The following is a 12,500-nucleotide window of genomic DNA, read 5'->3' on the forward strand; positions in this document are numbered from 1 at the left end:
TAGGGTTAGAATTAGAGGTTAGGGTTAAAATTAGAGGTTAGGTTCAGGGTTAGAATTAGAGGTTAGGTTTAGGGTTAGAATTAGAGGTTAGGGTTAGAATTAGAGGTTCGGTTTAGGGTTAGAATTAGAGGTTAGGTTTAGGGTTAGAATTAGAGGTTTGGTTTAGGGTTAGAATTAGAGGTTAGGTTTAGGGTTAGAATTAGAGGTAAGGGTTAGAATGAGAGGTTAGGTTTTGGGTTAGAATTAGAGATTAGGTTTAGGGTTAGAATTAGAGGTTAGGTTTAGGGTTAGAATTAGAGGTTAGGTTTAGGGTTAGAATTAGAAGTTAGGTTTAGAATTAGAGGTTAGGGTTAGAATTAGAGGTTTGGTTTAGGGTTAGAATTAGATGTTAGGTTTAGTGTTAGAATTAGAGGTTCGGTTTAGGGTTAGAATTAGAGGTTAGGTTTAGGGTTAGAATTAGAGGTTAGGGTTAGAATTAGAGGTTAGGTTTAGTGTTAGAATTAGAGGTTCGGTTTAGGGTTAGAATTAGAGGTTAGGTTTAGGGTTAGAATTATAGGTTAGGGTTAGAATTAGATGTTAGGTTTAGTGTTAGAATTAGAGGTTCGGTTTAGGGTTAGAATTAGAGGTTAGGTTTAGGGTTAGAATTAGAGGTTAGGGTTAGAATTAGAGGTTAGGTTTAGGGTTAGAATTAGAAGTTAGGTTTAGGGTTAGAATTAGAGGTTAGGTTTGGGGTTAGAATTAGGGGTTAGGTTTAGGGTTAGAATTAGAATTAGGGGTTAGGTTTAGGGTTAGAATTAGAGGTTAGGTTTAGGGTTAGAATTAGAGGTTAGGTTTAGGGTTAGAATTAGAAGTTAGGTTTAGGGTTAGAATTAGAGGTTAGGTTTAGGGTTAGAATTAGAGGTTAGGGGTTAGAATTAGGGGTTAGGTTTAGGGTTAGGTTTGGGGTTACGGTTAGGGAAAATAGGACTTTTAATGGGAATCAATTGTTGGTCCTCAAAAAGTCATCACAAGTATAGTAATACATATATGTGTGTGTGTGTGTGTGTGTGTGTGTGTGTGTGTGTGTGTGTGTGTGTGTGTGTGTGTGTGTGTGTGTGTGTGTGTGTGTGTGTGTGTGTGTGTGTGTGTGTGTGTGTGTGTGTGTGTGTGTGTGTGTGTGTGTGTCTACCGGTGTGAGCATCTGTATGTTGTCCTGGAAGTTGCCCATGAAGGTGATGATGGACATGCGTTGGGCCAGTCTCTCTATGCGGCTGAACTGCAACATGAAGCGGTCCTCATCACTCAGTGTGTCCACAGGCTTTCTGTCCCTCTCGTACTGCCGTAGCATCTTCACCTCGCCCTCAGTGGGGAGGAAACGCATCAGACACTCCACAAAGTCCACACGCACAGTACGCATGTCAAACCTATAAAGAACACACACAGTTTATATACCAGTACACACATTATACACTTCAGATACATCAAGCACTTACACCTTACATAGAGAGAGACAGAGAGAGGGGGAGAGGGAAGAGAGAGGGGGAGAGAAAGAGTAGGAGAGAGAGACAGAGAGAGGGGGGAGAGGGGAGAGAGGGGGAGAGAAAGAGTAGGAGAGAGAGACAGAGAAATGGAGAGAGAGAGAAAGAGGGGGAGACAGAGAGCTATAATATTAGTAATATATAGTCTAGAAGTTAAAGGTCAGATGTTCGAGGTGACTTACGTCTGGATGGCCCGACAGATGAGTTCGGGCCCCTGGCCAGCCTTGCGGAGGGTGATGGCCAGGTTCTTGGCTCTGTTAGCCTCCAGCAGAGACACCCTGTTGGGACCCTTCTGAGGGGCCTTATGCCTGCTCAGAGTTACATCCACCGCTGGCCCCTGGGCCTTGGTCTTAAACATCTCCTCAAACTCCTCCACATTCAGCTCCTGGAGAGGACAGAGAACACACACACATACACTATATATACAAAAGTATGTTGACACACCTTCAAATGAGTGGATTTGTCTATTTCAGCCACACCCATTGTTGACGGGTGTATAAAATTTAGCACACATCTATGCAATCTCTATAGACAAACATTGTCAGTAGAATGGCCTTACTGAAGAGCTCAGTGATGTTCAACATGGCACCATCATAAGATGCCACCTTTCCAACAACTCAGTTCGTCAAATTTCTACCCTGCTAGAGCTGCCCCGGTGTCTGTAAGTGATGTTATTGTGAAGTGGAAACGTCTAGGAGCAACAACGGCTCAGCCACAAAGTGGTAGGCCACACAAGCTCACAGAACGGGACCACCAAGTGGTGGCAGATCAGTGGAAACGCATTCTCTGGAGTGATGAATCACGCTTCACCATCTTGCAGTCTGGGTTTGGCGGATGCCAGGAGAACGCTACCTACCCCAATGCATAGTTTGGTGGAGGAGGAATAATATTCTGGGGCTGTTTTTCATGGTTTCGATTCTGTCAATCACCAGATTCTTATCGGCAGACTCAGTAGCCTCGTTTTTTCGGATGACTGCCTTGCCTGGTTCACCAATTACTTTGCAGACAGAGTTCAGTGTGTCAAATCTGTCCGGTCCTCTGGCAGTCTCTATGGGGGTGCCACAGGGTTCAATTCTCGGGCCGACTATTTTCTCTGTATATATCAATGATGTTGGTCTTGCTGCGGGCGATTCCCTGATCCACCTCTACGCAGACGACACCATTCTATATACTTTCGGCCCGTCATTGGACACTGTGCTATCTAATCTCCAAACGAGCTTCAATGCCATACAACACTCCTTCCGTGGCCTCCAACTGCTCTTAAACGCTAGTAAAACCAAATGCATGCTTTTCAACCGTTCGCTGCCTGCACCCGCACGCCTGACCAGCATCACCACCCTGGATGGTTCCGACCTTGAATATGTGGACATCTATAAGTACCTAGGTGTCTGGCTAGACTGTAAACTCTCCTTCCAGACTCATGTCAAACATCTCCAATCGAAAATCAAATCAAGAGTCGGCTTTCTATTCCGCAACAAAGCCTCCTTCACTCACGCCGCCAAACTTACCCTAGTAAAACAGACTATCCGACCGATCCTCGACTTTGGCGATGTCATCTACAAAATTGCTTCCAACAGTCTACTCAGCAAACTGGATGCAGTTTATCACAGTGCCATTTGTTTTGTCACTAAAGCACCTTTTACCACCCTCCACTGCGACTTGTATGCTCTAGTCGGCTGGCCCTCGCTACATATTCGTCGCCAGATCCACTGGCTCCAGGTCATCTACAAGTCCATGCTAGATAAAGCTCCGCCTTATCTCAGTTCACTGGTCACGATGGCAACACCCATCCGTAGCACGCGCTCCAGCAGGTGTATCTCACTGATCATCCCTAAAGCCAACACCTCATTTGGCCGCCTTTCGTTCCAGTACTCTGCTGCCTGTGACTGGAACGAATTGCAAAAATCGCTGAAGTTGGAGACTTTTATCTCCCTCACCAACTTCAAACATCTGCTATCTGAGCAGCTAACTGATCGCTGCAGCTGTACATAGTCTATTGGTAAATAGCCCACCCATTTTCACCTACCTCATCCCCATACTGTTTTTATTTATTTACTTTTCTGCTCTTTTGCACACCAATATCTCTACCTGTACATGACCATCTGATCATTTATCACTCCAGTGTTAATCTGCAAAATTGTAATTATTCGCCTACCCCCTCATTCCTTTTGCACACAATGTATATAGACTCCCCTTTTTTCTCTACTGTGTTATTGACTTGTTAATTGTTTACTCCATGTGTAACTCTGTGTTGTCTGTTCACACTGCTATGCTTTATCTTGGCCAGGTCGCAGTTGCAAATGAGAACTTGTTCTCAACTAGCCTACCTGGTTAAATAAAGGTGAAATAAAAATAAAATAAAAAGTTTGGGCTAGACCCCCTAGTTCCAGTGAAGGGAAATCTTAACGCTACAGCATACAATGATATTCTAGACTATTCTGTGCTTCCAACTTTGTGGCAACAGTTTGGGGACGGCCCTTTCCTGTTTCAGCATAACAATGCCCCCGTGCACTAATAGTGCCCGACCTCACTAATGCTCTTGTGGCTGAATGGAAACAAGTCCCCACAGCAATGTTCCAACATCTAGTTGAAAGCCTTCCCAGAAGAGTGGAGGCTGTTATAGCAGCAATGTTCCAACATCTAGTTGAAAGCCTTCCCAGAAGAGTGGAGGCTGTTATAGCAGCAATGTTCCAACATCTAGTGGAAAGCCTTCCCAGAAGAGTGGAGGCTGTTATAGCAGCAATGTTCCAACATCTAGTGGAAAGCCTTCCCAGAAGAGTGGAGGTTGTTATAGCAGCAAATGGGGACCAACTCCATATTAATTTTGGAATGAGATGTTCAACGAGCAGGTGTCCACATACGTTTGGTCATGTAGTGTATGTTGCACACATTGTACTGAGGCAAATGCGTGTGTGTGTGTGTGTGTGTGTGTGTGTGTGTGTGTGTGTGTGTGTGTGTGTGTGTGTGTGTGTGTGTGTGTGTGTGTGTGTGTGTGTGTGTGTGTGTGTGTGTGTGTGTGTGTGTGTGTGTGTGTGTTTGTACCTGGAGGATCCTTTCATCGTCTATGTCGTTGAAGACAGTTCCGTTGATCTGACTTGGTTTTAGGGCCACCCAGTTAAACACTGGCATACGGAACTTAGTCTGGATAGGCTTCTTAATCTTCACAGCTAAAAAGAGACAGAGAAGGAGGAGGAGGAGGGAATGGAAGGAGAGAGGAGGAGGAGGGAATGGAAGGAGAGAGGAGGAGGAGGGAATGGAAGGAGAGAGGAGGAGGAGGGAATGGAAGGAGAGAGGAGGAGGAGGGAATGGAAGGAGAGAGGAGGAGGAGGGAATGAGAAGGAGAGAGGAGGAGGAGGGAATGGAAGGAAGAGAGAAGGAGGAGGAAGGAATGGAAGGAGAGAGGATGAGGAAGGAGCAGGAGGAGGAGGGAATGGAAGGAAGTGAGAGAGGAGGAGGAGGGAATGGAAGGAGAGAGGAGGAGGAGGGAACGGAAGGAAGAGAGAGAGAAGCAGGAGGGAATGGAAGGAGAGAGGAGGAGGAGGGAATGGAAGGAGAGAGGAGGAGGAGGGAATGGAAGGAGAGAGGAGGAGGAGGGAATGGAAGGAAGAGAGAGAGAAGCAGGAGGGAATGGAAGGAGAGAGGAGGAGGAGGGAATGGAAGGAGAGAGGAGGAGGAGGGAATGGAAGGAAGAGAGAGAGAAGCAGGAGGGAATGGAAGGAAGAGAGAGAGAAGCAGGAGGGAATGGAAGGAGAGAGGAGGAGGAGGGAATGGAAGGAAGAGAGAGAGAAGAAGGAGGGAATGGAAGGAGAGAGGAGGAGGAGGGAATGGAAGGAGAGAGGAGGAGGAGGGAATGGAAGGAGAGAGGAGGAGGAGGGAATGGAAGGAGAGAGGAGGAGGAGGGAATGGAAGGAAGAGAGGAGGAGGAGGGAACGGAAGGAAGAGAGAGAGAAGAAGGAGGGAATGGAAGGAGAGAGGAGGAGGAGGGAATGGAAGGAGAGAGGAGGAGGAGGGAATGGAAGGAGAGAGGAGGAGGAGGGAACGGAAGGAAGTGAGAGAGGAGGAGGAGGGAATGGAAGGAGAGAGGAGGAGTAAGGAGCAGGAGGAGGAGGAGGGAATGGAAGGAAGAGAGAAGGAGGAGGAAGGAATGGAAGGAGAGAGGAGGAGGAAGGAGCAGAAGGAGGAGGAGGGAATGGAAGGAAGTGAGAGAGGAGGAGGAGGGAATGGAAGGAGAGAGGAGGAGGAGGGAACGGAAGGAGGGGGGGGAATGGAAGGAAGAGAGAAGGAGGAGGAAGGAACGGAAGGAGGAGTAGGAGGGAACGGAAGGAAGAGAGAGGAGGAGGAGGGAATGGAAGGAAGAGATAGAGAGAAGGAGGAGGGAACGGAAGGAAGAGAGAGAGGAGGAGGAGGGAATGGAAGGAAGAGAGAGAGGAAGAGGAGGGAATGGAAGGAAGAGAGAGAAGGAGGAGGGAATGGAAGGAGAGAGGAGGAGGAGGGAATGGAAGGAAGAGAGAGAGAAGAAGGAGGGAATGGAAGGAAGAGAGGAGGAGGAGGGAATGGAAGGAAGAGAGAGGAGGAGGAGGGAATGGAAGGAGAGAGGAGGAGGAGGGAATGGAAGGAAGAGAGAGAGAAGAAGGAGGGAATGGAAGGAAGAGAGAGAGGAAGAGGAGGGAATGGAAGGAAGAGAGAGAGAAGAAGGAGGGAATGGAAGGAAGAGAGAGAGGAAGAGGAGGGAATGGAAGGAAGAGAGAGAGAAGGAGGGAATGGAAGGAAGAGAGAGAGGAAGAGGAGGGAATGGAAGGAAGAGAGAGAGAAGAAGGAGGGAATGGAAGGAAGAGAGAGAGGAAGAGGAGGGAATGGAAGGAAGAGAGAGAGAAGAAGGAGGGAATGGAAGGAAGAGAGAGAGGAAGAGGAGGGAATGGAAGGAGAGAGAGAGAAGAAGGAGGGAATGGAAGGAAGAGAGAGAGGAAGAGGAGGGAATGGAAGGAAAGAGAGAGAAGAAGGAGGGAATGGAAGGAAGAGAGAGAGAAGAGGAGGAGGGAATGGAAGGAAGAGAGAGAGAAGAAGGAGGGAATGGAAGGAAGAGAGAGAGGAAGAGGAGGGAATGGAAGGAAGAGAGAGAGAAGAAGGAGGGAATGGAAGGAAGAGAGAGAGGAAGAGGAGGGAATGGAAGGAAGAGAGAAAGAGGAGGGAAAGGAAGGAGAGAGGAGGAGGAGGGAATGGAAGGAGAGAGGAGGAGGAGGGAACGGAAGGAAGTGAGAGAGGAGGAGGAGGGAATGGAAGGAGAGAGGAGGAGTAAGGAGCAGGAGGAGGAGGAGGGAATGGAAGGAAGAGAGAAGGAGGAGGAAGGAATGGAAGGAGAGGAGGAGGAGGAAGGAGCAGAAGGAGGAGGAGGGAATGGAAGGAAGTGAGAGAGGAGGAGGAGGGAATGGAAGGAGAGAGGAGGAGGAGGGAACGGAAGGAGGGGGAATGGAAGGAAGAGAGAAGGAGGAGGAAGGAACGGAAGGAGGAGTAGGAGGAACGGAAGGAAGAGAGAGGAGGAGGAGGGAATGGAAGGAAGAGATAGAGAGAAGGAGGAGGGAACGGAAGGAAAGAGAGAGAGGAGGAGGAGGGAATGGAAGGAAGAGAGAGAGGAAGAGGAGGGAATGGAAGGAAGAGAGAGAAGGAGGAGGGAATGGAAGGAGAGAGGAGGAGGAGGGAATGGAAGGAAGAGAGAGAAGAAGGAGGAGGGAATGGAAGGAAGAGAGGAGGAGGAGGGAATGGAAGGAAGAGAGAGGAGGAGGAGGGAATGGAAGAGAGAGGAGGAGGAGGGAATGGAAGGAAGAGAGAGAAGAAGGAGGGAATGGAAGGAAGAGAGAGAGGAAGAGGAGGGAATGGAAGGAAGAGAGAGAGAAGAAGGAGGGAATGGAAGGAAGAGAGAGAGGAAGAGGAGGGAATGGAAGGAAGAGAGAGAGAAGGAGGGAATGGAAGGAAGAGAGAGAGGAAGAGGAGGGAATGGAAGGAAGAGAGAGAGAAGAAGGAGGGAATGGAAGGAAGAGAGAGAGGAAGAGGAGGGAATGGAAGGAGAGAGAGAGAAGAAGGAGGGAATGGAAGGAAGAGAGAGAGGAAGAGGAGGGAATGGAAGGAAGAGAGAGAGAAGAAGGAGGGAATGGAAGGAAGAGAGAGAGGAAGAGGAGGGAATGGAAGGAAGAGAGAGAGAAGAAGGAGGGAATGGAAGGAAGAGAGAGAGGAAGAGGAGGGAATGGAAGGAAGAGAGAGAGAAGAAGGAGGGAATGGAAGGAAGAGAGAGAGGAAGAGGAGGGAATGGAAGGAAGAGAGAGAGAAGAAGGAGGGAATGGAAGGAAGAGAGAGAGGAAGAGGAGGGAATGGAAGGAAGAGAGAAAGAGGAGGGAAAGGAAGGAAGAGAGAGAGAAGGAGGAAGAAGGAGCAGAAGGAGGAGGAAATGTAAGGAAGAGAGAGAGAAAGAGGAGGACGGCATGGAAGGGAGAGAGAAGGAGGAGGAAGAGAGAGAGGAGGAGGAGGAAACAGAAGAAAGAGAGAAAGAGGAGGAAGAGAAAGAGAAGGAGAAGCATCAGCAGCAGCAAAGTAAAATGTGAACACAACATGATCACATGACAAGACATCACCTCACCACATAATCACATGACAAGACATCACCTCATCACATAATCACATGACAAGACATCACCTCATCACATAATCACACAACATGATCACATGACAAGACATCACCTCATCACATAATCACATGACAAGACATCACCTCACCACATAATCACACAACATGATCACATGACAAGACATCACCTCATCACATAATCACACAACATGATCACATGACAAGACATCACCTCATCACATAATCACATGACAAGACATCACCTCACCACATAATCACACAACATGATCACATGACAAGACATCACCTCATCACATAATCACACAACATGATCACATGACAAGACATCACCTCATCACATAATCACACAACATGATCACATGACAAGACATCAACTCATCACATAATCACACAACATGATCACATGACAAGACATCACCTCATCACATAATCACACAACATGATCACATGACAAGACATCACCTCACCACACGACACAGAATAACACAGGTATGAGAGAGGTACTGAGGAGGTGTACCATTATGAGAGATGTATGGAACAGACAGGTATGAGACAAGTACTAAGGAGAGGTGTGAGACAGGTACTACGGAGAGAGGCGTGAGACAGGTACTAAGGAGAGGTGTGAGACAGGTACTAAGGAGAGGTGTGAGAGATACTAAGGAGAGATGTGAAACAGGTACTGAGGAGAGAGGCGTGAGACAAGTACTGAGGAGAGGGCTGAGACAGGTACTAAGGAGAGATGTGAGACAGACAGTAAGGAGAGGTGTGAGACAGGTACTAAGGAGAGATGTGAGACAGGTACTAAGGAGAGATGTGAGACAGGTACTAAGGAGAAGTGTGAGACAGGTACTAAGGAGAGATGTGAGACAGGCATTAAGGAGAGATGTGAGACAGGCAATAAGGAGAGGTGTGAGACAGGTACTAAGGAGAGATGTGAGACAGGTACTGAGGAGAGAGGCGTGAGACAGGTACTATGGAGAGGTGTGAGACAGGTACTAAGGAGAGGTGTGAGACAGGTACTAAGGAGAGATGTGAGACAGGAACTGAGGAGAGAGGTGTGAGACAGGTACTAAGGAGAGGAGTGAGACAGGTACTAATGAGAGGTGTGAGACAGGAACTGAGGAGAGGTGTGAGACAGGTACTAAGCGTATGATCAGAGGGAACCTACAGAACAGCTTGAGTGACCCCTCTGAGAGCAGAACAGAGGAGAGAACCCGAGAGAATATTGAATTAGAACAAGAGAGAGAACGTTAGAATCAGAGACAGAGAACTAGAGAGAGAGAGAGAACTCAGGCAGTTTAAAAAGTGGTAGTTCAGAATACTCCAATCAGAATCAACTCCAGCGAAAAGGGAGGCAGATCCCTAGTATTCACACCAGGAGATCCTTATATAACTATAGAAGTACACTTCTTAAATCTCTCTTTGATACATGCGGCACACAGCTCAAACAACACACACACACACACACACACACACACACACACACACACACACACACACACACACACACACACACACACACACACACACACACACACACACACACACACAGCCTTACCTGCCAGGCCGGAGTTAAAGATGACAGTGGGTGATCCACCACAGCCGGGGAGTGGAGGGGCGCATGGGGGAGGAGGGGGAGGCAGAGGACCGGAGGACTCCATGGAACATAAGGGGGGAGGAGGGGGAGGTGGGGGAGGAGGAGGTGGAGTAGGAGCAGGGTAGGGCCCGTTTGACACTACAGAGGAAGAAGAGAGAAGACAGAGAATTAACCAACCAGGCAAGAGAAGACAGAGAATGAACTTCTTTGGGACTGGGGGCAGTATTGAGTAGCTTGGATGAAAAGGTGCCCAGAGTAAACTACTCAGGCCCAAAAGCTAGAATATGCATATAATTAATAGATTTGGATAGAAAACAAGTTTCTAAAACTGTTTGAATGATGTCTGTGAGTATAACAGAACTCATATGGCAGGCAAAAACCTGAGAAAAAATCCAACCAGGAAGTGGGAAATCTGAGGTTTGTAATTTTCAAGTCATTGCCTATTGAATATACAGTGTCTATGGGGTCATATTGCACTTCCGAAGGCTTCCACTAGATATCAACAGTCTTTAGAACCTTGTTTGAGGCTTCTACTGTGAAGGGGGAGAGAAAGAGAGCTGTTTGAGCCAGGTGTCTTGCAGAGTGCCATGAGCTGATCACGCGTGCGCACGTGAGACGTAGCTGCATACCATTGCATTTCTAAAAGACAAAGGAATTCTCCGGGCTGGAACATTATTGAAGATTTATGTTAAAAACATCCTAAAGATTGATTCTATACATCGTTTGACATGTTTCTACGAACTGTAATAGAACTTTTTTGACATTTCGTCTGAACAAGTGATCGCCCATTATGCATTTGGATTACTGGGCTCAACGCGCAAACAAAAATGAGGTATTTGGACCTAAATTATGGACTTTATCGAACAAAACAAACATTTATTGTGGAACTGGGATTCCTGGGAGTGCATTCCGATCAAGATCGTCAAAGGTAAGTGAATATTTATAACGCTATTTCTGACTTTTCTGACACCTCTCCTTCTTTGGAAAATGGATGGATGTTTTTCTGTGACTAGGCGCTGACCTAACATAAATAGCAAGGTGTGCTTTTGCCGTAAAGCCTTTTTGATATCTGACACAGCGGTTGCATTAAGGAGAAGTTTATCTATATTTCCATGTATAAAACTTGTATCTTTTATTAAAGTTTATTTATGAGTATTTCTGTAATTTGACGTGGCTCTCTGCACATTCACCGGACGTTTGTTTGAGACAATGCATTTCTGACCATAACACACCAATTTCAAATTAGGTTTTGGACATAAAAATTAACTTTGTTGAACAAAACACACATTTATTGTGTAACATGAAGTCCTGTGAGTGCCACCTGATGAAGATCATCAAAGGTTAGTGATTAATTTAATCGCTATTTCTGATTTTTGTGAGCCCTCTCCTTGGCTAGAAAATGCCTGTATGGTTTTCTGTGACTAGGCGCTGACCTAACATAATCGTTTGGTGTGCTTTCGCCGTAAAGCCTATTTGAAATCGGACACTGTTTATCTTTAAAATGGTGTAAAATACTTGTATGTTTGAGGAATTTTAATTATGGGATTTCTGTTGTTTTGAATTTGGCGCCCTGTAATTTCATTGGCTGTTGGCGAGGTGGGACTCTACCGTCCCACATATCCCAGAGAAGTTCACTAACCAGGAGAGAGAAGACAGAGAATTAACCAACCAGGAGAGAAGACAGAGAATTAACCAACCAGGATAGAGAAGACAGAGAATTAACCAACCAGGAGAGAGAAGACAGAGAATTAACCAACCAGGAGAGAGAAGACAGAGAATTAACCAACCAGGATAGAGAAGGCCGATTACAACTATTACATCAATTACATGAACAACGGAGCAATATGATAGGTCATAACTAACACTCACTGTTCCCTGGCATCCCTGGCATTGGTGGAGGTGGTGGGGAGGGGAGGGGCTGGCATCATCCCTAGTCCCGCCCCTGACAAGCCATAGCCCACTGTCTCCGGACTGGGGGAGAGGGTCATGCCCAGGGTCAGAGAGGTGGAGGACAAGTCACCCACCCCTCCGTCCCCCTCGCCCCTCGCGGGGTGTAAGGTGCCCCCTCCCTGCAACACCAAGGTGCCCCCTCCACTCTCCTGAGCATGGCGCTCCAGTCGACTTTGCCTGCGGATGGTCTGGTCCTTCTCACGCACGATCCTCCGCAGGGTGTGCACCTGGTTGTTAGCACTAGCATACACATCCTGGAATAAGAGAGAGTTAGCCTAGCTTTAGCATGCATAGAGAGAAGGTGCTAGAGTTAGCCTAGCACCAAATGGCTGAGTGTTGCTAGTGATAGCCTAGCCTAGCATCTGCCTCACCCGTATGGTGTCCAGCTCCTTGTTGGTTTGCATCAGCTGTTTCTCCAGCTCTACTATCTTGGCCATGGCCTCGTTCTCTGTGTCCAGGAGCCTCTCTGTCATCTGCAAGGAAACATAAACATCCGCTCAGCAGTCTGTGTGTGTGTGTGTGTGTGTGTGTGTGTGTGTGTGTGTGTGTGTGTGTGTGTGTGTGTGTGTGTGTGTGTGTGTGTGTGTGTGTGTGTGTGTATGTGTGTGTGTGTGTGTGTGTGTGTGTGTGTGTGTGTGTGTGCCTGCACATATTTGCATGTGTCAGAGGAGGCTGGTGATGGCAGGACGGCTCATAATAATGTCTGGAACAGAATTCATGGAAGTATATGGTGTCAGACACATGATACTATTCCATTCTTTCGGTTCCAGCCATTACCAGGAGCCTGTCCTCCATTTTA

General features: G+C 47.2%; 1 protein-coding gene across 1 annotated transcript in view; it reads right to left on the bottom strand.

The window, feature by feature from the left end:
- LOC124018911 (formin-like protein 2) overlaps positions 1-12,500 on the bottom strand; it is a gene marked incomplete at its 5' end in the record, with an annotated part of 24,188 nt that overhangs the window by 5,792 nt on the left and 5,896 nt on the right. The window contains 8 exons of the mRNA XM_046334240.1: positions 1,169-1,403; positions 1,700-1,902; positions 4,560-4,684; positions 9,323-9,343; positions 9,713-9,889; positions 11,360-11,385; positions 11,621-11,955; positions 12,073-12,174. Of these exons, the coding sequence (XP_046190196.1) occupies positions 1,169-1,403; positions 1,700-1,902; positions 4,560-4,684; positions 9,323-9,343; positions 9,713-9,889; positions 11,360-11,385; positions 11,621-11,955; positions 12,073-12,174 (1,224 nt within the window). The remainder of the gene's footprint in view (positions 1-1,168; positions 1,404-1,699; positions 1,903-4,559; positions 4,685-9,322; positions 9,344-9,712; positions 9,890-11,359; positions 11,386-11,620; positions 11,956-12,072; positions 12,175-12,500) is intronic.

The sequence above is a fragment of the Oncorhynchus gorbuscha genome, unplaced genomic scaffold, assembly GCF_021184085.1.
Source record: "Oncorhynchus gorbuscha isolate QuinsamMale2020 ecotype Even-year unplaced genomic scaffold, OgorEven_v1.0 Un_scaffold_590, whole genome shotgun sequence".
Taxonomy (NCBI): domain Eukaryota; kingdom Metazoa; phylum Chordata; class Actinopteri; order Salmoniformes; family Salmonidae; genus Oncorhynchus; species Oncorhynchus gorbuscha.